We start from the raw sequence: 22,441 nt of genomic DNA on the forward strand, positions 1-22,441 counted from the left end.
GGTTGCCATGGCAACCAAAAGGAATTATAAGAACAAATTTAAAAAATCTTCTTGTAAAGACCCAAAAGGCCTAGAGCTTAGATATTTTGCATAAGGCATTGTCTGGTAGACCTCTACCAAGATTGTTCAAATTATAGCCCTGGGGTCAAAATCGGCCCCACCCCGGGGTCATTGATTTTCACTATATGTACATATAGTAAAAACTTAAAATACCTTATTGTAAAGACCCAAATAGCCTAGAGCTTAGATATTTTGCATAAGGCATTGTCTGGTAGACCTCTACCAACATTGTTCAAATTATAGCCCTGGGGTCAAAATAGGCCCCGCCCCGGGTCATTGTTATATAGATTATATAGTGAACGTAAAAAATCTTCTTGTGAAAAACCAATAGTCCAATTTCAACCAAACTTGGCAGGATTGATCCTTGGGTGAAGGGCTTCCAAAGTTGTTCAAAGAATTTCATTCCATGCAGAAATCTGGTTGCCATGGCAACCAAAAGGAATTATAAGAATGAATTTAAAAAATCTTCTTGTAAAGACCCAAAAGGCCTAGAGCTTAGATATTTTGCATAAGGCATTGTCTGGTAGACCTCTACCAAGATTGTTCAAATTATAGCCCTGGGGTCAAAATCGGCCCTGCCCCGGGGTCATTGATTTTCACTATATGTACATATAGTAAAAACTTAAAATACCTTATTGTAAAGACCCAAATAGCCTAGAGCTTAGATATTTTGCATAAGGCATTGCCTGGTAGACCTCTACCAAGATTGTTCAAATTATAGCCCTAGGGTCAAAATCGGCCCCGCCCCGGGGGTCATTGATTTTCACTTTATGTACATATAGTAAAAACTTTAAATACCTACTTGTAAAGACCCAAAAGGCCTAGAGCATAAGGCATTGTGTTGTAGACCTCTACCTAGATTGTTCAAATTATAGCCCTAGGGTCAAAATCGGCCCTGCCCCGGGGGTCATTGGTTTTCGTTATATGTATATAGTAAAAACTTTAAAAAAATTTCTTCTAGCAATTGACAAATGCTAGAGGTTAGATATTTTGCATGAAACATTGTGTAGTGAACCTCTAGCAAGATTGTTCAAATTATAGCCCTGGGGTCAAAATTGCCCCCGCCCCGGGCAGATTTTCAATATATACATATAGTAAAAAATAAAAAAATCTTATTGTCTGTAGGTACAAGGTACAAGGCTTCAAAAACTTAAAATACCTTCTTGTAAATGCCCAAAAGGCCTAGAGCTTAGGTATTAATGCGGTGGCATAGCATTTTTCTCAAATGCAATCTTGTTCAAGTTGTTTTTTAAAGGTTCAAAATTTCAATGTTTGCATAGTCGAGCATGCTGTCCTTTTTCAAGTTGTTTTTTAAAGGGAAGAGGGCACAAGTTGAATTGTTTTAAATTTCTTTGAGCGGCACATACTCTGTACTAGCAACATTGGTCGATATTTAATGTACTGAAGCTATTAGCAGAAAATGTTTTCTTTGACTTAGACAATATCCCATTCCTGATTTGATTCTTATCCTACTTTCAGCCGCCATATGATATCTGCATGCAGCATCAGTTTAAATTGCATATTTTGTTTTCTGCACAGTCATCCATCCTTAATTTCATCCTGGCATCATAAAGGAATTTGTTAAATCCTGCACCTGTCATTTTGCACATGTGTAAGGCAGACATAATTAGTGGAGATTCAATGCTGTTAAAAGATATTGTATACATTTGTATTTGGAACTGTTTCCATTTATAAACTTAAAGAATTACATGCCAGTGATTTTCCTACTTTTATAATAGACCCCAAAAAAAGGTCTCTTCCCAATTGAAATTTTTAAAATCATGCAGGTTTCCCTAAACCAGCTTTTTTACCTCACAAATCAGCAATTTTAGCGATTATTTTGCCCAAATTCCTTTTGGTTTAACTAAATGGTATAGTAACCATTATGTAAATTTGTTAATCTTTTTCCCAGGATTCTTTTTTCCTCTTTCTGACAAAAGTTGACAAACACCTGGTCTTGCAGTAATAACACTGAGAGCTATCTCGAATCTCAGGATTTTCATTGATCATAATTCATCTTACCTACATGTATGAAATTTTCGTTATGACCTTGAACCCTGAAATTACCGATAAATTTAATCAATAAAAAATGGAGAGAAAGAGCAACTGTTACAAATTATTTTAAAATAATAAAATAAAATTGTCCATAGTCCTTACATGTATATACTCCTAAAGAAAGTTGCAAAAACAGAAAATTAAAGTAGCCTAATCAGAGATTCCTTTTAAAATTTGCCATTTAACATAATGTCAATGCCTGCCTTGAGCTGATCCATCTCCGTATACCACTTTAAAATCTCATAATTACCAGTTTTGATTGCAATTTTGAAATATTATAAATGGATTTATAAGAGGGTACTGTATGCCAGATGTTTTTAAGGAAGATAAAAACAACTCTACAGTCATTTTGTAACAGAAATATTCTGTGCACCAGTCTGCATTATCTTGTAAGCAGTTGTTAACATTTTCCTTTGAATCTTGGAACATTTTTTTTTTCTCCCTCTCTCTCTCTCTCTCTCTTCTGAGAAATTGATGAAACTGATAATAATGTATTAATATGAGATCTAATTATGAAGATAGACACATACTGTAAACTGCATAATGAGACTATTTTTTCTGGGGGCTCCTAGATGGTTATCAGTGAGTAAAGCGGTTATCTGGCATGGGGGATGAAATTTTTATTGCCTTACCACACTTCTGCGATAAATGTTGATGAAAGTACTTCATGCACTTTGATTAAGTATGTGAACAGGATGCTATGTTTATTGGTATATATTTTCCTCAGGGTAAAAGTTTATATATGAGCCGCGTCATGACAAAACCAACATAATGGGTTTGCGACCAGCATGGATCCAGACCAGCCTGCGCATCCATGCAGTCTGATCAGGATTCATGCTGTTCGCTTACAAACCCTATTACAAGTAGAGAAACTGATAGGGAACAGCATGGATCCTGATCAGACTGCACATATGCGCAGGCTGGTCTGGATCCATGCTGGTCACAAACCCATTATGTTGGTTTTGTCATGATGCGGCTCATATATTGTCCAGAGAGTGCAATTCACAATTATAAATGGTAATTGGTGTTTTTCAGTTAGAGCTGACTGAAGCAAATTTACATTTTATTCAGTTAATAAGTATATGGTTTTGATTTTTGGTTTCAGAGTTTTGGTTAGATTAAGCCAAAAAATCAAAAATAAACTCAGTTTCAGGTCCTATCTACCTAACCTTTCTTTCTGTCTGCAGACTTTTGCTTTTCTGCTTTTTTATTCCAAGATATTTTCTTTACAATACATATTTAGAATGTATATATATATACAACCAAAATATATACATATAATTATATGAAAAATATGTAAGAAAAAGAAATATCTACCTACTTTAATTATCTTTTAAATTTACCTTTTTTTTGGTGGGGGGGAATGAAGTGTTTTGGAGTCCAACATCAGATCAAGTTTTTGTTTGGCCTCACTCTTTGTGGTTTCATCTCCACTTTAAGTGAGGAAACCACTGAATTTCTATGAGTAGATTGTCACTAAGATCTTTATGAAAAAAAATCATGTTGTGTAACTAATATGAAACTATGAAAATAGTTGTAACTCATATGGCATCAGGCCCTTGATTTATGTATCCAATATGATATAATGGAATATATATTTCCAGGTCTATTGTATATACAGTCGACTCTCGTTATCTCGAAGTCATCAGGACCGTCCAAAAAATATCGAGATAACGAAATGTCGAGATAAACATATTAAGGTTTGAATAAGGCAGAAACTGATTTTTTCAAAAGACATGTGCATACCTTATGTCAAATAAACTATGATATCCCCATGTCTTGTTTTCATATGCCTAGTCAATATTTAACAAAGTAACATTAGAGGATGTTTACCAGCGGAAAAACGGGTTTCTGTGACCAGAACACATAGTGAGGTTTACTCAGTAATACACCAATATAGTGAAAACATTGTTTTCAGGGTGGTTCATCCGGATATCCTCCCGGGTTATTTATCGGGTCTTTCTCGATGTTGTTCGACCGCTGATTGATTTGGTGGTGATGTTGTGAAACTATTGCAACAATAGCGTTTCTATACGTTCACTATTTCATTTACATTTAAAGTCATAATGAATTGATACAGTGTTCAAATATTTATAAAGAACGTAAAATTCACTCATTTTGGACATAAGTCAATCAACACGCTAAATAGATTAACTTTTATAAAAACAGCTAAACATGTTACAAACATAATCATCATTATGACACGCGCTATTGAGCAATTATCGTCTAGTTTGTGTTTTTCACACGTCTGAAGCGAACGGAAAAAACTATTAGTCGAGATAAACAAAGTATAATAGTGTAAAAATAACTGTTGGGGCTGAAATTGTACATCGAGATACTGAAAATATCGAAATAGAAATATCGAGATAAACAAATATTCCCAATATAGATACAGAATGAAGAAAATCAGGACTTTCAAAATTTCATCGAGATAACGAAATATCGAGAAAAGCGATGTTGAGATAACGATAGTTGACTGTATAGTATATGCTACAATATTGATAAATGATAAAGAAAATAAGTATTTTCTTATCAAATGGATAAAACTTTTATCAGATTCTTTAAACAAGCTGTTTCACAGGTGCAGAGGTAAAGATCTCCAACTCCCTACATAAATACTGGCAGAAATTTTGGAAAAAAATAATTTTTTATTGGTGGTTTGCAGCTGTATAGGACGGTGTTTGTGTTAAGAATGTTGTTTCAATATTGTTTTAGTCTTCCTTGTTGAGTTGTAAAGCTTTGTTGTTTTTTGTCTTAATTGAAAATATTTATTCAGCCATTAGGATGCTTTTCCTTAATTAAAGAATTTCCTTATTTGAATTCCGTTAAATTGACAAACTGAAAGCAAAGCAAGTTTCCATAAATTGAGCTTACAACCCATTTTGGATTTTAAGTCACACCAACTCTTGAAAGGGTCATAAACTCATATGGCAACTGATCTGCAGCTTGACGTTCATGTGCCAAGCCCCTTGGTGCATTATTTAAGGCACATTAGCTGGCACCTGAGCAGACTCTCTGATCTTCTGTGAGATAGTTGGATAGCTTGCTACTATAATGAAAGAATCCAAAGTGTCGTACGGGATTCCAACACACAATGGTTAAGGGTAAGTGATTTCAAGTCGACAACCCTGACCACTCGTCCACTGTGAGCACTGTTGTTGCTAATGCTAGGAATTCTTTGAGTAAGATAGCTTAGCCCTGTTAAATTTCAAATTTTAGCATACTAGTTTGTGAAGTGGCTCTTTCCAGTGTATCTTAGTTAAATCTGCAATGTTTTATCAGATGTGTCATTTAATGTGAGAACATTTTGTAAGTGGTCATTAAGGTACAAACATGTAATACTTAAAATGAAATGGGAAATGAATGCATACAAAATATTTAAACATATGATGTTTTATTCAAGTTAATGTTTTTAGAACATCAGATTCTATCGAAATTAAAAACTGAAAGCAAGCTATCGAAATTAAAAACTGAAAGCAAGCCTCTTTATTAGCTATAGAAATTGAAATAATTTTCTTGGAAATTACACCTACATTCACAGACGTTGCTATAAATAAAAAAAGAAGTACATTGTGACCGAGATGCTATTTTCCGTTCAATTCCCAGACACCTTTTAAGTTAAATATTGATATAAATTGGAAATTTTTCAAAAAAAAAAAAGGAAGGAGTGATTAAGTTGCTGTAGACAGTCTAACACTTTTTTTGTTTTAAAGATTATGTCTTATTTCAAATGAGATGTTTATTCTTTCATCTGTATCATGCCTGTAACTTGCTTCGATTTGATATTGAGTTTAAGATGAATTTGTGTGTAGAAATTTTAAATGCCTAAACGCCTATGATCCTTTTGCTATGGAACACGTACAATTGGTAGACTTTTGTGGCAATTTTGATTTCTGAACATGTCCAGAACGAGAGTCTTAACTAAGTAACAAATGAGGTCACATGCAAGAAGCATGTTGAATATGTGTGATATAGTCCGGGTATATTTTAAATATGAAACTGTTCATTGCTAATTTAACTTTTAACCTGACGAACAAACTTTAAATTTGGAACAGTCCATTTGAATTTTTTTGGATTTCAGCATCAAAATACAGTATTTGAATCAACAACAGTATAGAACTCTGTGAAGCTGCACAGATGTGCGGGCTTCAGACTCGGGTTTTATACTGGTAGCAGAGGCTTATAACTTACCATCACAGCAAGATAAGAGGCAACTTTTCTGCACAAAATTTTGTCATTGTTCAGTAAGGGATAGATTTCAAAATTTCTTGTCAATTTAAAGCCTGCCTTCCAACTAACTTTTGCTTAAAAAAAATGACAACAAATAATTCGTTCATTTTACACATTGATAAACAAAAAAGAACAGAACTCATTTGTAAGTTTGTAAGTGAATGGAATGTCTACCATCTGGGAAGTGTCTTCAGTAGCCAGCTGATGCCAATCATGATAGAGTGCTAGAGATATTTTCCCACGCATCCTCTCCCCTTCCCCCCATCCATTTATACCTACATTATCTTTAAATTAGCTTACCTACAGTAAATCTTTACTTTTGTACTGTGTAATAAACATGACCTAGAATTCCTGTTTCAGTGTGCCATGCTGCCATGTATTTCATTCGTAATACATAATGGCATTTACATATCTGTTGTCTCCTTGAAAATTGTTCTGACAAAGAGAATTATCAGATCTTGTCAGATATATCAAGTAGAGTTTCTTCCTTGTGCATTTTAACTTAAATACTGAAATTATACCAAATTATTAGATTAAATTCTGTTGAAATTACATGTTCAGGGCTTTACATACAATGGTGAGGGTAAATTATGCTGAACATTTACTGAGTTTTGAATAACATCTATATAAAGTTAGGAGTCTTTAAGTCTTTAATTGCAGTGGTGAAGGATGATAAAGAACAAATGAGCCGCGTCACGACAAAACCAATGTTATGCGTTTATGACCAGCATGGATCCAGACCAGTCTGATCAGGATCCATGCTGCTATTACAAGTAGAGAAACTGATAGCGAACAGCATGGATTCTGATCAGACTACGCGGATGCGCAGGCTGGTCTGGATCCATGCTGGTCGCAAACTCACTATGTTGGTTTTGTCTTGACGCTGCTCAAATGTATTATATGTTATTATCTTTCTAACAAAATTATCTTTCTTTTCATTGTTCTCCAAAAATAGTTATTCAATGACTGTGACATTAAAAAATTAAAAGCCAAAAGATGAATATTAAAAAATGGGTGGATTTTGGTTGTGTTTACTTTTCATATATGTGAACTTCATGTAAAATTCTTCAGATAGTTAATTTATTATAAGTTAAAACATGATAAGATGTAGGTCATACACATTACTTAAAATATCTATTTCAGAAAAAAAAAAACGGTTCATGAATTGGCTTTAAGATATTTGAAAGAAAAAAAACGCTAGACTTATGAACAAGCTTTTCAAAAAAGTGTTATAAACTTAGATCTTGAAACAGGAAAGATTAGGAAATTACAAGTTTCAGTTATTGCATGTCTCGTCGGATTATTTTACATACTTTAAATATAGAATGCCATATAAGGGAAACTGTTAAGACTGTTTTGGTAGGATATATCTTGTTCACATATGATATTAATATCGTTCACTTTGTTTCTGCAATCGGAGACATACAAAATGACTCAGACTTAAGGATAAAAGATACAAGTGTTCGTTTCATGTTATCCAGTCCAAAATTTTGTTATTAAAGGGACTTCATTCAGGCTTTTTGACAAGACAAGACTGGAAATAATCTTTGGAGATTAATGCTCCATTTGATGTAGGTCCAGACCAATAGCTTGTCTGCAAAAGTTTAGATCATTGGCTCATGCCATATTTCCAGAATGATTATTCTAATGATCCAAACTTGGAAAGCTCTGCAACATTTTTCACTCAAATCTGGCTAAAAAGCACACATACACACAAAGATTTTTAATTTATTCCAAGTATATTTCTTACATATCTTTTGCATATTTTTTTGTTTTAAATGCCCAAGAAGATCTATTTAAATTTTATGTTTTTAAGCTATTGGACCGCAGTGGAGTTCCTTTAACCCCAAAACTTTTCATATATGTTCTTGTTGATTGAAGCACTAGAAAACATACTTGCAACTTACAGCTGCGGGTTCAAACCCATGGCTGAAAAAATGTAGGAAAGGCGAAACATACGTAAGGTCTTCCTCTAGCAATAAAGCTGGAAACGTGCTGTTTGACCCTCAAATCAGTGCCAGTGTGTCTTTGAATTTAGCAAATCAAACAAACGAAAACTTAAGAAAATTGTACTGAAATTTTTAATACAACAAGAAAAGAGACAATAAACAACCAGAAAAGGATCAGAAACAAATATATTTTAGGCCAATATTTAAATATTTATAAAATCTGGTAAAATGTGTGTTTCTGAATATGAAATTACAGGTTTGTCATAGTATTGTACTTTTTGTAATGCACAGTAAGCCCTAATAAGGTAAAATAATTAATGTTTTGGAAAGGGTTTTTTTTAATGTCTAATAAACAAAGTATTTTAGAAATGTCCATTCAGTTTGTTAATTTGAGGAATTTGATGGTGAAATCAAGACATAGTTTTCTTTACTGGCTGGCCTGACCCAATACAGGTGGCAAACTATGTACCTTTCAGTGTAATGGAATGTATTTGAGAGTGTTGCTGTGTTTGTTTCTCTCCAAAATCATGAAGAAAGCAATAGGTGTGTTTGGTCCTTCATTAGAACAATAATTGGTTACACAATCTATTCTACCCAGAATTTTTCATCTCCATGGAAATGTAATTATAAATAGTAATATCTATTATATTTCATTTTGTATGTTACATAATAGTTTATGAAAATAAAACATTCTATTAGTTCTTTGTAACTTTATATACAAAATGTATTCAGAAACAGGTGCTACATGTTTATGCATTAAAGACCTGATTTCAGGCAGGTTGTGATAATATACTACAATATAGGCTTTATGTAGATACATACTCCTGGAAAAATCATGATTATCCCTGACAGAATTAGCAAACTTACAATATACACCTGTATTCAGATCATTGTGTAATTTGTGTGTTCAAGTGTATATATTTATATAATAATATATTTGATGTAAATTTTGTATAATACACCATTGTATATTATGTGCCAGTACACTTTTTACATCAGTGCCTTTCTGTATATATTTATGCAATTGTACACAATGTATCACAATTATGTTTCATGCAGTTTAAGCTGCAAGAAAAGAATCCGGGGAGCATACTGTATAATTCAGTGGCTTTTGTTTTACCTCTGACCTTCATTGTGGGTTATGTGTCTTTTTCTTGCCAATTATCAATTCTTTGTGAAAACTTGAACCATATGGCTATAAAAGGTTTGGGGGCTATTGTTTCACGGTTTTTTCATTAAGGCTAAAAATAGATTTGTCATTTGTTCACTCTGATAGAGCGGACATTAATTGACCAGTATCTATGGTATGTTTCAGTTACCTTGCATGGACATCTAGCTTAAAATCTTAAGTTGATGGGGGCAAGGTCACTATGGCTTAAGAAAAAAGAAATAAATTTTTAGCTTGACTTTTCAAAGAATAAGGAGAGCTATTGTACTTATATCGGCATCACACTTTGGTGCAAGTAGAGGTCTTCAAAACTACTGTTGAGACTTTACAGTTATTTGAGGTCACTTTCCAAGGCACCTAATTCTAACATGGATTTTGACAGAATAATGGCCTTTTTTGAACTCCAAAAATTATACATTATCCAAGCTCTTGTTTTACTTTATCAAGCACTGAGAAAAGATGTTCATGTTCTCCTACAAGCAGCTCTTTATCCCATTTTGATAGGAGACTTAAATAAGATTTTGGAATAAAATTAGATTTTTCATCTTTTTTTATAGAACCTGTATTGTTTTACTGACTTACTTGGTTATTTAGTTTTATAGTTAGTTTTTATGGACTTCTACTGTTTTGTTTGTTTTAAAGTCAATTTGGGTCAGACTGGGATGGGGGGAGCATAGTAAAATAAATTAAATTTTTCAACTTTTCTTAGTGAATCAGTGTTTTTTGCAATTTAAAGCGGTGTAGAGGTTAAACTGTGGGTATTATTATTCTTTTATTAATATCATGTTAAGTATGTGCATATTGTTGTAAAATTTGCTTTTAACATCATGTATAATGTAATTAATATGTTTGTGTATTTTGTAATTAATATGTTTGTATTTATGTTTCAGGTTTTTAGACTCCAAACACAAAGACCATTACAGAGTATATAATTTGTAAGTACTGTATTATTATTAGATATTTGTTAACTTCCTTAAACTAGCAGTTTTACAGGTTTTCTTCATTCTCTAAGTTTTAAGTGCTGTCTACTTTTAGCTTGTCTGTTTCGAAGAAAATGCCAAGCTATTATGATCGCTGTGGTACTGTCATCATGTGTTGTGGTGCAAAAATTTTAATGTAGCCCATAACTCAAATAATTTTAAAAGATTCAATATGAAACTGGGAAAACTTGCTTATCCTGACAAGACGCAGTTGTAAGATGAAAGACAAGGGGCATAATTCTGAAAGCTATAGTTTTGTTAACTTAGAAATTTTGTCAAAAGTGGTTATATTAATAGTCAAGTGTGAACACTGCATGGGATGCTCTAGGGGTCACTCACTCACACTAGTGCAATTGTGTCTAAGCACAAGTGGAGTCAAGAGACTTTCTATAAACAGAAGCTTATTTTACGAATGAATACAATATAATGTTTGAAAAGAATTTCTGCAATCTCTTTGTCCTCTTCACTCTAAGCCTGCTGGCATCTACTGTGAAATGAGAATATACCCATGCGACCAGTGCAGACCAAGATCAGTAAGCACAACCGTTTGCACTTCTTGCTATTCAGTCAGCAAATATTTTGAGGTTTTTCCGGAAAATCACGAATGGTCTTGTTAAACATGTCCATTTTAGATATTTTAAAGCTTTGGTAAAGATCAAATGTGCATGTTTTTATTTACATGCTCGATATAATATTATATATATCTGCTTGATATATACATTTGTATATCTAAAAATTAAGAATACATGTAAAGTATACACAAGGCATGACTTTAATATTCCAAGGTCAGGAAAAAAAGGTTATATTATAGCATAATATGAGTAGTGCTTATATTTCATATCCCTTGTAAATACACACTTGTCAATTCATTGTACCTATTGTGAAGACAGAAATTTGAAGCATTTTCTTAAAAGAGCACTATTTGCGGTTTTGCAACACCCTCATATTATATAGTTTAAGTACCGTGTCAAGAACCTCAATGTGAAATTACCCTTTGATTATGATATGTTACAGAATATATTATGTACAGTGTTACGTGTCATAATTAAGTTTAAGTTGCGGGCTGTTATTTTAATTTGTACTTTAGAATTTTCGATTACGTGGTTTGGTTTTTTCAGTGTTTTAAATGAGATAAGGCCAAGAATAATGTTTGTTTCTTGATACCTTGAGAAAATAAAGGACGTTTATTAGATCAGCTTTATGTGCTGTTAAAACTATTATTTGAATTATATACAGTCTTACTTTTTATATGCCCGAAAGAATTTCGGGCATATTATGTTATACCCCCTGGCGTCCGTCTGTCCGTCCATACAGACGTCCGTCCGTTAGCAATTTGGTTTCCGGAGCATAACTTAAGTTTGAGCATAACCCATTTGGCCGACAATATTCAAACTTCATAGGATGATTGTCCATATTGGGTAGAAGACCCCTATTGATTTTGGGGTCACAAGGTCAAAGGTCAAGGTCACTATTACCTTAAAACTGTAAACAGTTTCCAGAGCATAACTTAAGTTCCATTTGGCCCACAGTGTTCAAACTTCATAGGATGTTTGTCCATATTGGGTAGAAGACCCCTATTGATTTTGGGGTCACAAGGGAAAAGGTCAAGGTCACTATTACCTGAAAACAGTTTCCAGAGCATAACTTCCATTTGGCACACAGTGTTCAAACTTCATAGTATAATTGTCCATATTGGGTAGAAGACCCCTATTGATTTTGGGGTCACAAGGTCAAGGTCACTATCACCTTAAAACTGAAAACAGTTTCCGGAGCATAACTTAAGTTCCATTTGGCCCACAGTGTTCAAACTTCATAGGATGATTGTCCATATTGGGTAGAAGACCCCTATTGATTGTGGGTTAAAATGGTCATGTGACAAACTTGTAGATGCTCTTTTTCATTTGGGTTAAAATGGTCACATGACACATTTGGAGAATTTTGCTCTTTTCTTTGCTCTTTTCATTGGTTGAAATGGTCATGTGATATACTTGCAGGTGCTCAGAGAGGAAGTATGATGGGGCAAAGTTCCACAATCGTGTGGTCATGTACCCATTTGAGGACCATCACCCGCCACCTCTGGAGCTTATAAAGCCATTTTGTGAAGAACTTGATACATGGCTTCATGGGGATTCTCGAAACATTGCAGCTATACATTGTAAAGCTGGAAAGGTATGTATTACAACTTAATATATTAAGTAATAATAAATATATGTGAGCAGAAAGTTCAGTGGAGTTTTCGTCACCCTTTATGGAATAAGTCAGGACTTGCTTTAATGGGATTTTTCTTTTTAGTTAATTTGGGCAAACTGGAACATCATTTTTGGATGAAGTGTTTTGGAAGCAGACAAACCAAAATTTGCGTTTTATATATAATCTACCCCAGATTGGTTTGTATATGAACTGATGATACCTAGGATCTGCTTCCATTAGTACAATGTAATTTAATCCATATTTTAGCATCTAAGAAAATAGGGAAATCATAATCAGTGGCATAACGCACTTGTATAAAGTTTATCAGACTTTATATTATTAGCCACTAAAGTTATTCATTTTACTCTTCACATTTGACTTCATATTGATATCTAAAGGTTAATATTCAAGAGCCATAACTCTTGCATGGAGTTTTACAGAGTTTTTCACCTTCAGGCTTTGTAAAGTTTCTGTATATTTTCCTCAAGTTGTAGTAATCAAAATTTTAAGTTCCTAGTGCACTGTGTGTTTTACAGCTGAAGCTATTAAACAGTCTTATAGTGGCAGATTTTATATAATTTTACAATTTATGGACAGAGAAAAGAAAACTGGTTAAGTTTTCCTTATTTTGTATAGATATTTATTTGATAAAATATCAGACTACATTTATTTAATTCACAGTTTCACTTCCTGGTGAAAAACTTAAAAGTGTATTGAATTTCAACTCTTAATATCAAAAATGTCATTTCAGTTTAAGATTATGGCTGAAGTAAACAAACATTTCTTATACTTTTATGATGCTATGTACTGTAATGACCAGAAATATTTACATATTAATGTAAAGTGATATTGAGAAAAGTTCAAGAATGATTGATTGATTGAAAGTTGTTATGTTAGGCTCAGTACAGATTATTTCTTCCGTTGGAAATGTTTATTTTAGTCCTATCTTAAGTTATCTTCATCTTTATATGAAGGTAATTGAAAATTGTTAAGGAATGTTTTAAAGAAGCATTGATCTATCATCACTTTAGTAAAGATAGAATTGTAGTAAATGTTTTCCTTGATTTTTTTGCGACTAAGACAAAACTGAAAATGTACTCTGTGAACTGATATAAACAGTGGAAGATAAAATTTAACACTTAATACATAGGAGTCTTTTTAACATTTCTTGTTTAAAGATTTATAATAACACTGAAATTAAAACAATTTTTTGTCGTTTTTGTTTGGTCATTTGCAAAACTTATCTCTTGGCATGTTTTAGATGATTTTACAAGGGGCTGTAACTGTAGTTTTACTCTGATGCATTCCTCTAATGTATTTGTTGATTTTCAGCTTTAATTTGATTTTATTAAAAAAGCAATACTGAATCGATCTTGAAATCATAAAAAAAGTTTTTATTGAAAATTACCTGAAAATGAAATAATACAGAAATTCAAGTAAAGTCAATTGATTTATTCAGTAAATAAATGCCACTGGCCCAAAAAAAACATATCATACAAAATTTAATGTTCAACATTTTAAGGGTTGTGTCATAAGTCATGACAAATTCTTATATTGCTAGGTAGGGATCTTGATGTAATAAATATAAGCAGAAATCACAAAATTATCATTTGATGATAATAATTCATAGAATTTAACTAATTCAGTTCTGGAATTATACCAATTTAGTAAATAGGTATTTCTAAATTTTAAATATTTGCTTCAATAAAGAAAATGAAATAATATAATTTAGGGGCGGACAGGGGTGATGATATGTGCGTACTTGTTGCATAGAAGAAAGTTTACTGATGCGAAGGAATGTCTCGACTACTATGGTAAAACTAGGACAAGAGATGGGAAGGTGAGCTGCGTTAAAATGTTGTTTTTTTATGTTTGTTTATATAAATATGGTAAAATTGTTTCCCTAAAATGAAATTTCAAAAATGGAAATAGTCAGAAATACCTTGGAATTTCCAAATTTTATTTCCGCCTGATTAGTTCAATAAGGAAAGCATTGGATTTGTAATGCATTGATTGCTGGCTCCATCCTTTGACAAGACAAAAATTTTCTTTGACAATCAATCTTGGCATGGAGTCTTATGGTCATTTGGGTAAAAATTGCTCAACTAGCCTTTGATGTTTATCATAAAAATAGAATGTTATTGGCCATTAGCTAATTACCAATGGGTGAAATGGTTATAAATTCTTTATAGGATGCCATTTAAAGGTAATTTTTACTATGACATCGTGACTGGAAAATAGTATTATACAAAGTAATTTTGCATCTTTGAAATATCATTGAAAATTAAGGATCTTGGATATTTCTATGGAATATTAATTGAGTAATAGATTTCAGTATGTAATGCCATGGTAACTGATTGTATAACTGATGATAAGAACAATTGTCAGTTTGCGCAAGAATTAGTGATAGTAGTATTGCTAATGAATGAAATTCATTCATTGTTAGTGTAAAAATGGAAAAGTTAATTTGAGCCGCGTCACGACAAAACCAACATAATGGGATTGCGACCAGCACAGTCTGATCAGGATCCAGCTGTTAGCTATCAGTTTCTTTACTTGTTATAGGGTCTGTAAGCGAACAGCATGGATCCTGATCAGACTGCGCGGATGCGCAGGCTGGTCTGGATCCATACTGGTCGCCTGGTCGCAAACCCATTATGTTGGTTTTGTTGTGACACGGCTCATTTGCTTTTGAAATGCGTTCAATGCCGTTCATAATAGGTGACACACCAATAAAGCCAGGGTAGTATCTAATTTTCTTCCTGATTAGGTTATCAAGTAAGTAAAGAAAGCTTTTATATACAGAGATCTATCTTCAATCTGTTAAAGCAAGTTTACTTTCCTCATTGGTGAAAAATGATTTCTACCTTTTATTTGGGAAAATAATGTATTAAGATATATATATGTGTATATGCAATGGTATTTTGGTAAAGTACTTTTGATAAAATTAATGTAATGTCATATACCTGTCATATCTATATTTAAGTTTTGCATAATAAATGACCCATTACTTACATTCAAACAGCATAAAGGATGGCCCACCCAGATAACTTGATACAAATTAATGTTGCTCCTGATGGATTGATTCTGTTAATGTAATGCTTTTTCTTCTTGATTTTTACTGTCATATTTTTATATGCATTGGTCAAAATGTTTGCCAATTTAGATAGTCTCTTGTTTCTTGCTTTATATTCTATAAGAATTTTGGCCCACTTTCCTCCATCAGAAGTTTGGAGATTAAGAGAATAGTTAGGACTGGTATTAATTATACTGTTCAGATTAATAGCAAAAGACAATCAATTTAAAATCATATCCTTAAGGTAGATCATGTACTTTAATCTGACAGAGGAAAACTGGCTTCATTGTAATTCTGTGTTTCTGTGAAATCCTGTATTGTTTGTATATTGATATTTGTATTTTCTGATCGTAAGATCAGTAAATACATAGCTAACATCCACGGTCTAACACAAAATTTCCTAACAGTCCTAACAACGCAAAGTAGTTCTCACTCAAAGCTGCTTAAAAACCAGCAATTTAAAAGAAAGAATAATTTTTAATGTAGGCATTTAACGAATTACAGTGCATTAAAAGTTTAGATTAATCAATAGAAATATGAGGTTACAATCACAAATTTCGCGGATGAATATCTTTTTTACCCAATGAAAAATGTTCGGCTATTTCCGTAAAGCTTCGGATTATCATGAATATCATTTTAATCAATGAAAATGCTATTTTTAGCTATGCCGATTACCGAATACTCCAGAGCGTAGTACACAAATAAATCTGACTGTCGATAAGTGTCCGACTTTATTTGTCATCTAATGAAAACGCTGTATTTCTGTGCGTTAATTTTCATAGAAGAACAAAAGTCGATACTATATCGAATTCCGTCCATAGTTTTCATAGTACTTCACAGAACCGCATAGTGACGTAATAAAGCGAATGATAATGAGGCCAAATAAAGTTTGACACTAAATATGTTAGTATTCATCCGTGCTATTCTACAGAAATTAGAAACATTCTCCTGTCGCTATCGCTCCTGTCGAAATTTCTAATTTCTGTAGAACAGCACGGATGAACACTAACATATACGTAGTGGAATATATACATGTCGGACTGTTTTGGCGAGAAGATTTTCGATAAATTATTTTCATCAGTGTTAAACAACACGTTTATCGTGAACAAAATACCTCGAAATTAATAAGGATTACAAACACGAAATGGAAATTCTCAATTTAGAATTACATAATGTATTCGTTTTTATTCAAGGTTCATATGTATAACTTCGCCGTGGTGCAGAGGTAAGCGGTCTCGTTGAGGGTGTGAGAGGCATATGGTTCAAATCCTAATCGAGGCAATTCTATTTTTTTTTCATGCAAAATTCCATATGTAAATCTCAAACTGTTATAGAAGAAAATCAAAACGCTGTCGCTGCGTATGATGAATTATAGTATATAAAAATAAACTTATACAGGAAAGTACATACAGATAGTCAGTATGATTTAGATTGCAAAGATCAGAAAATACCATAGAGCTGCAGCCCTTTTTTACCAAACTGTCTCTTTGTAGACATTGTAATTTTTTACATTGTACTACCAGTATAGAACTCTCATATTTGATTGGCTGAATCATATTTAAATTTAAAATTTGACTAATCACAGTCACTTGCAGACTAGTTAACTGACATTCTGATTAATAACCCATAACCTGCTGAATTTCTTAAATGGACTTTTCCAGCTTGCATTTTTGGAACAGTCTATTATCATTTCGGGGATATCAAGATGAAAATTTAAAGTTTTAGTTATTACAACAGGGTAATGGTTATAGATGCATTTCTAGTAATTTCAAACTAAGGTTTAAAGAAGCAATGCCTCCAGATTTATGCTTATTTTCATGAAATTTTTGAAAGTGAATTTAAAGGTAAAAATCTTGTGAAGAGAAGAAAAAAGTTATTTACAATCCAATGAATATCTACGTCAACATATGCAAAAAAAGACTCTTACTGCCTTAATTACGCAGTAGAGTATGGTGATAAATACTGCGAATCAAGTCATTTATAACATGTAAATTATTACTTGAATCTTGAATCATTTTACTAGTACAGTAAACTCCGCTTATAACGAACTCATTGGGACATTCAAAATATGTTCCTTATATCCGGAGTTCCTTGTAAGCATATAGCGAATTAGTTCTTTGTATCAGGAGTTTTTATATAGCAAACAGTTTTACATTTAACGAACTGATTGTTTACCATTGTCCGCCATTTTGAAGATCATTTGATTAAGAAAAAATAGTCCATTGTTTCTATTTTAGACACAATACCCGAGAGCGTACTTTTTGGAATTTGAAAATCATTGCTATTTCAGTTTTAGTTTTACTCCTTATCTCAATTTCTCATAAAATATAATATTTTGTTTCTAAACTCTTTTCGTTTTCTTTCCATGATTAAGAATAAACAAGATTTTCGATTTTTCCTTCCTTTTATATTGAATATCTTCTATTATAATTTAAGGGTGACTTTTAGTAATATAAGATATAGATTATTATAATTATTTTATTCGAGCAAAACTATTGAAGAAAAGAAATAAATAACCGTTTTATCTTGGTGAAAAGAGCTCATGCTAAAAATATCCTAAATAAAAAACTATACAAATTCATTCAAATAGATGTATTGAAGTACATACAACAATAAACGGTACATTCGGCCGAGTTTTAATCCGTGCCAATGAAAAGTTGAAAATGCGGGATCTATTTACGGATAGCCAATATTTTGGAGTTCGTTATAAAAGTGTAATTTTCTGTACTTTTAACTAAATTGGGACTAAGAAATGAGTTCCTTATAAGCGATAATTCCTTATAACCGTGTTTATTTTTATATTGAATAAAGAAGGGCAAAATTCGGGCCAAAATAAATTATTCCCTATAACCGGAAATTCGCTATAACCGTGTTTGCTATAAGTGAAGTTTACTAGTACATCTTTCTCAAGTTTGATTTTCTTGAAAGATTTTTGCTGATCTGGAGGCATGTAGCATTTAATCTGTCATGGTCAGAATTTCTTGCGTGATCTGTTGTTGTTTAAACAATGACGTTTGGTCCTTATCACAATACTTTAGTCACAAGTGGTGACTGCGTGAATAACTGCACAGTTGATGCAATTTCCGTTATTTTCTGATCGTAAGATATTGTAATGTATGTCATGTGCATAAGGAAGAGGTTTTGTTAACTCTGTATTACTTCAGTGACTGTGTTACTTGAGTGACTACAGTTATTCAGTTAATTACTTCATGCATTGACAAGGTATTCAGTTATTTTAGTCACAATAGTGCCTTGTACTGAGTGATGGCATAGGCAGCACATGTCATAAATCCTCAAACAGTGAATATAATTATATTTTCACTCAAGTTTTAGGCCACATCCCATGCATTCTTTAGAATTTGGAAAATATAGCATGGTTACCATACATGTGAAATCTCCCACTTCCTGCAGCCATATTTTCAAAGATTTTTCTTAGAATAAGGGGTATTTTCACAAATTAAAGAAATCTCCCTCTTTTTGATGTCAGAACTTTCTTCTTTATTTATTGCAAATTTTAAAATCTCCCTCTTTTTGATGGAGAAGCTCCCACTTGATCATTGAAAAAAGTTCACATGTATGGGTTACTTTGCGGGAAACTTTTACTATGTTTAGTTATTTTCAAGATCCAAATCGGCAAGTTTTAGCTGTGTTATCATTTAGGATCACTTCTTTAATTGGCCTCAGTTTTCGCACTCACACAAAGAAAGCAACAAGGAAAAAAAATACTTTTAAGATATATATTCTCTGTGACAAAAAAAATGTGACCGTCTCATATTGTGGGACTGATCTATTGTTCAGATATGGTTGTAACAGGTGCTTGAAAATTTAGATATCATGTTCAGATTTACTGACAATTTACAATGTTTCCTTGTTAATGTACTGGTGTAACATACATTAAAGATATGCCATTTTTTTTCTCCACGAATGTGTGCTTGCTGGATGAATGGCTCTATCCAGGTCCCTTCTTGTGCCTTAACACTTCTTAAACTGCTGAATTTGTCCCATGGATGTGTCCTGCTTTGAATTTGAAACATTCCATTTGAAAGTTTAAGGTATTTTTTATCAAAAATACAAAAAAAGAGCAACCAACGTCATAGAGCCTGGTCAGACTGCACAGATTTTCAAGCTGGCCAGACTCTATACTGGTAACCACTGTTGGTTCGTTCAATATTATCTTTCATGTGTCTGTTACTTAACCAAAAACTGTCAAAGCTTAGTTATTTTGGACAATGTTTATAAATTTATATATAAAAAAAAAGAAATGGCCAGTTAATGAATATGAATTGGGTTCTAAAATTAATCAAGTCAGCTTTGTTATTAATTTGAATTGTCAAGGGGTGTTTTTCGGTACAAGTTTGAAATGATGCAAAAATTTATTTATAATTGAGTTTGAGTATAGTTTTCAAATGTACTTTACTTTTAATGCAATAAACAGGATTTCTTGTTCGTAGGTATCAATTTACCGTCAGTCATTGAAAATTTGCTATAGAAGTGCAAAACTCTTGAAAATAACAATCAGTCATAGTTCATTACACCGAGATACTTATGATATAAATGATAAGATAAGTAGATTTATACAACTGCGTCATAACTATGTTAACATAGTCAATGATGACACTGATTTAATATCTTATTTGTTTAAAACATAGTTGAAATGAAATTAAATCATTCTATTCTTTTCTTCTACACAAGTTTACATCATGGCTGAGTGATAAGGGTTACTGACTTCAAAACAACTGACCTCAGTGAGTGCGAACCCCACCAGGGACTGTGGGTACTTTTATGTCAGCTTATGTTGGTCAGAATTTAGTTTCTACTCAGTACCCGGCTTCTGTCTGAAGTAATGCACAAAGAGTCAACAATATGTCACATGACACTTGAAATGTTTCCCCCCCCCCACACCAGTAAAATCTAACCAGCTAGCTTATGTAAAATGTCAGACTGTAGTTTCTACTTGAGTGCGGGCAAGTTATGCACAAAGTCGTGACACCTGAAGTGTTCCTCCACCAGTAATTCTGAAAAGTTACCATATGACCTTTACAGTGTCATTGTGCATTAACATCCCAATAAATCTAAACAAATTTTATATCATAATTGAATGGTTTAATTATTTTACAGGGCGTGACTATACCAAGTCAAAGAAGATACGTAGAGTACTACGGAGAGCTGATGAAGCATAATGTATCATATGAGAGAAAAACGCTACTCTTCACAAAAGTTAAATTTATTACAGTACCTCATCTAAACAACGGCACCTGTAGTAAGTAACTGAAGATTTATATTATTAAATCTTACCCAACTTAGCTTAAGTACTGGACTTATCTTATTTTGAAATTGGTACTTACCATAGATGTTAGCCGGAACTAGGCAAATATGGGTTTTTCCAATCTTCTCCAAGGGTACAAACAAATGTTTACTGCCAAAGCTTCCCTGTCCAATAGCTTCACTATAGAGTGATCAATATATTAAGTTTATTATTGATATGTTTACCAAGTTGTAAAAGTAATAGTTCATTTGTACCCCTAGGCTAGAGTAAGGTGGGGGAAAAACCCGCATTTGTGGATTATAATCTTAACATAAAATGTGTGAGCAAAATGTATGGTTAAAGATTTAATGTTTAATTTTAATAATACACCTCCATGGTCAAAAAGATTTTTTTTCCAACATTTTTTTTTTATACAGAGTATATCTATTTGTTAGTTATCTAGTTGTTTAAATCAGCATGTAAAAGAAATTTAACAAACCAAATAAAAATAATGGTTTCATGATTTGTGAATGTTTGTAGGCAGGTTTACAATTCCTAATACATTTCTCATGGGATTTCAACCAAACTCAGCAAGTGACCTGGTTGACTTTGTGATTTGATTATTTTGCGCAGAATTATATAGTAGTTTCAGGGTATTTATTTCTTTTCCACTCAGGAAAACTTGGTTTTTGTGACAGTTTCCTGTCAGTTATTATTAAATTTTTGTCTTTTGACTTGATCATTCAGAAACAAACTTTCGAAGATAAGCAAAACCTTCATTACTAGATATGTTTAAGACTATTTATTTGGCAACATTTCTCTGTCACTGCTGATTGAATGGTTAATTATTGCTCACACATTGTTATTGGTATAAAATCCAGGATTAACAATAAAGTCTCCTATCACACACGTCATTAATGGTTTATATTCCTGGATTAACAATAAAGTCTCCACTCTTGTGTAAGATGATACCGTCATACAACCACAATCTGTCCAGTACATGTGATCCTACATCGTGATTTAAAGTTTATCACATCATTAAATTAAGCTCAGACTTTAATGTTCCTGTAATATTTCACTGTACATTGTTACTCCACATTGTCAATGTACACTGTTCCTGCACATTGTTTGTGTTCATTGTTACTCCTCATTGTTCCTGTTCATTGCCAGTGTACATTGTTACTGAACATAGTTTGTGTTCAATGTCAAGTGCACATTGTTTCTCCACTTTGTCAATGTTATTGTTACTGCACATTGTTTGTGTTCAGAGTCAGTGTACATTGTTACTGCACATTGTTCCTGTTCAATGTCAGTGTACATTGTTACTGCACATAGTTCCTGTTCAATGCCAGTGTACTTTGTTACTGCACATTGTTCCTGTTCAATGTCCTTGTACATTGTTACTGCACATTGTTCCTGTTCAATGCCAGTGTACATTGTTACTGCACATTGTTCCTGTTCAATGTCAGTGTACTTTGTTACCACACA

At 32.8% G+C, this 22,441-nt stretch overlaps 1 protein-coding gene across 1 annotated transcript in view; it reads left to right on the forward strand.

The window, feature by feature from the left end:
• LOC132760302 (phosphatidylinositol 3,4,5-trisphosphate 3-phosphatase and dual-specificity protein phosphatase PTEN-like) overlaps positions 1 to 22,441 on the forward strand; it is a 42,105-nt gene that overhangs the window by 15,758 nt on the left and 3,906 nt on the right. The window contains exons 3-6 of the mRNA XM_060752255.1: positions 10,353 to 10,397; positions 12,437 to 12,611; positions 14,365 to 14,472; positions 20,827 to 20,968. Coding sequence (XP_060608238.1) covers positions 10,353 to 10,397; positions 12,437 to 12,611; positions 14,365 to 14,472; positions 20,827 to 20,968 — 470 coding nt within the window. The remainder of the gene's footprint in view (positions 1 to 10,352; positions 10,398 to 12,436; positions 12,612 to 14,364; positions 14,473 to 20,826; positions 20,969 to 22,441) is intronic.

The sequence above is a fragment of the Ruditapes philippinarum genome, unplaced genomic scaffold (genome assembly GCF_026571515.1).
Source record: "Ruditapes philippinarum isolate M1 unplaced genomic scaffold, ASM2657151v2 ctg1141_1_1_1_1, whole genome shotgun sequence".
Taxonomy (NCBI): domain Eukaryota; kingdom Metazoa; phylum Mollusca; class Bivalvia; order Venerida; family Veneridae; genus Ruditapes; species Ruditapes philippinarum.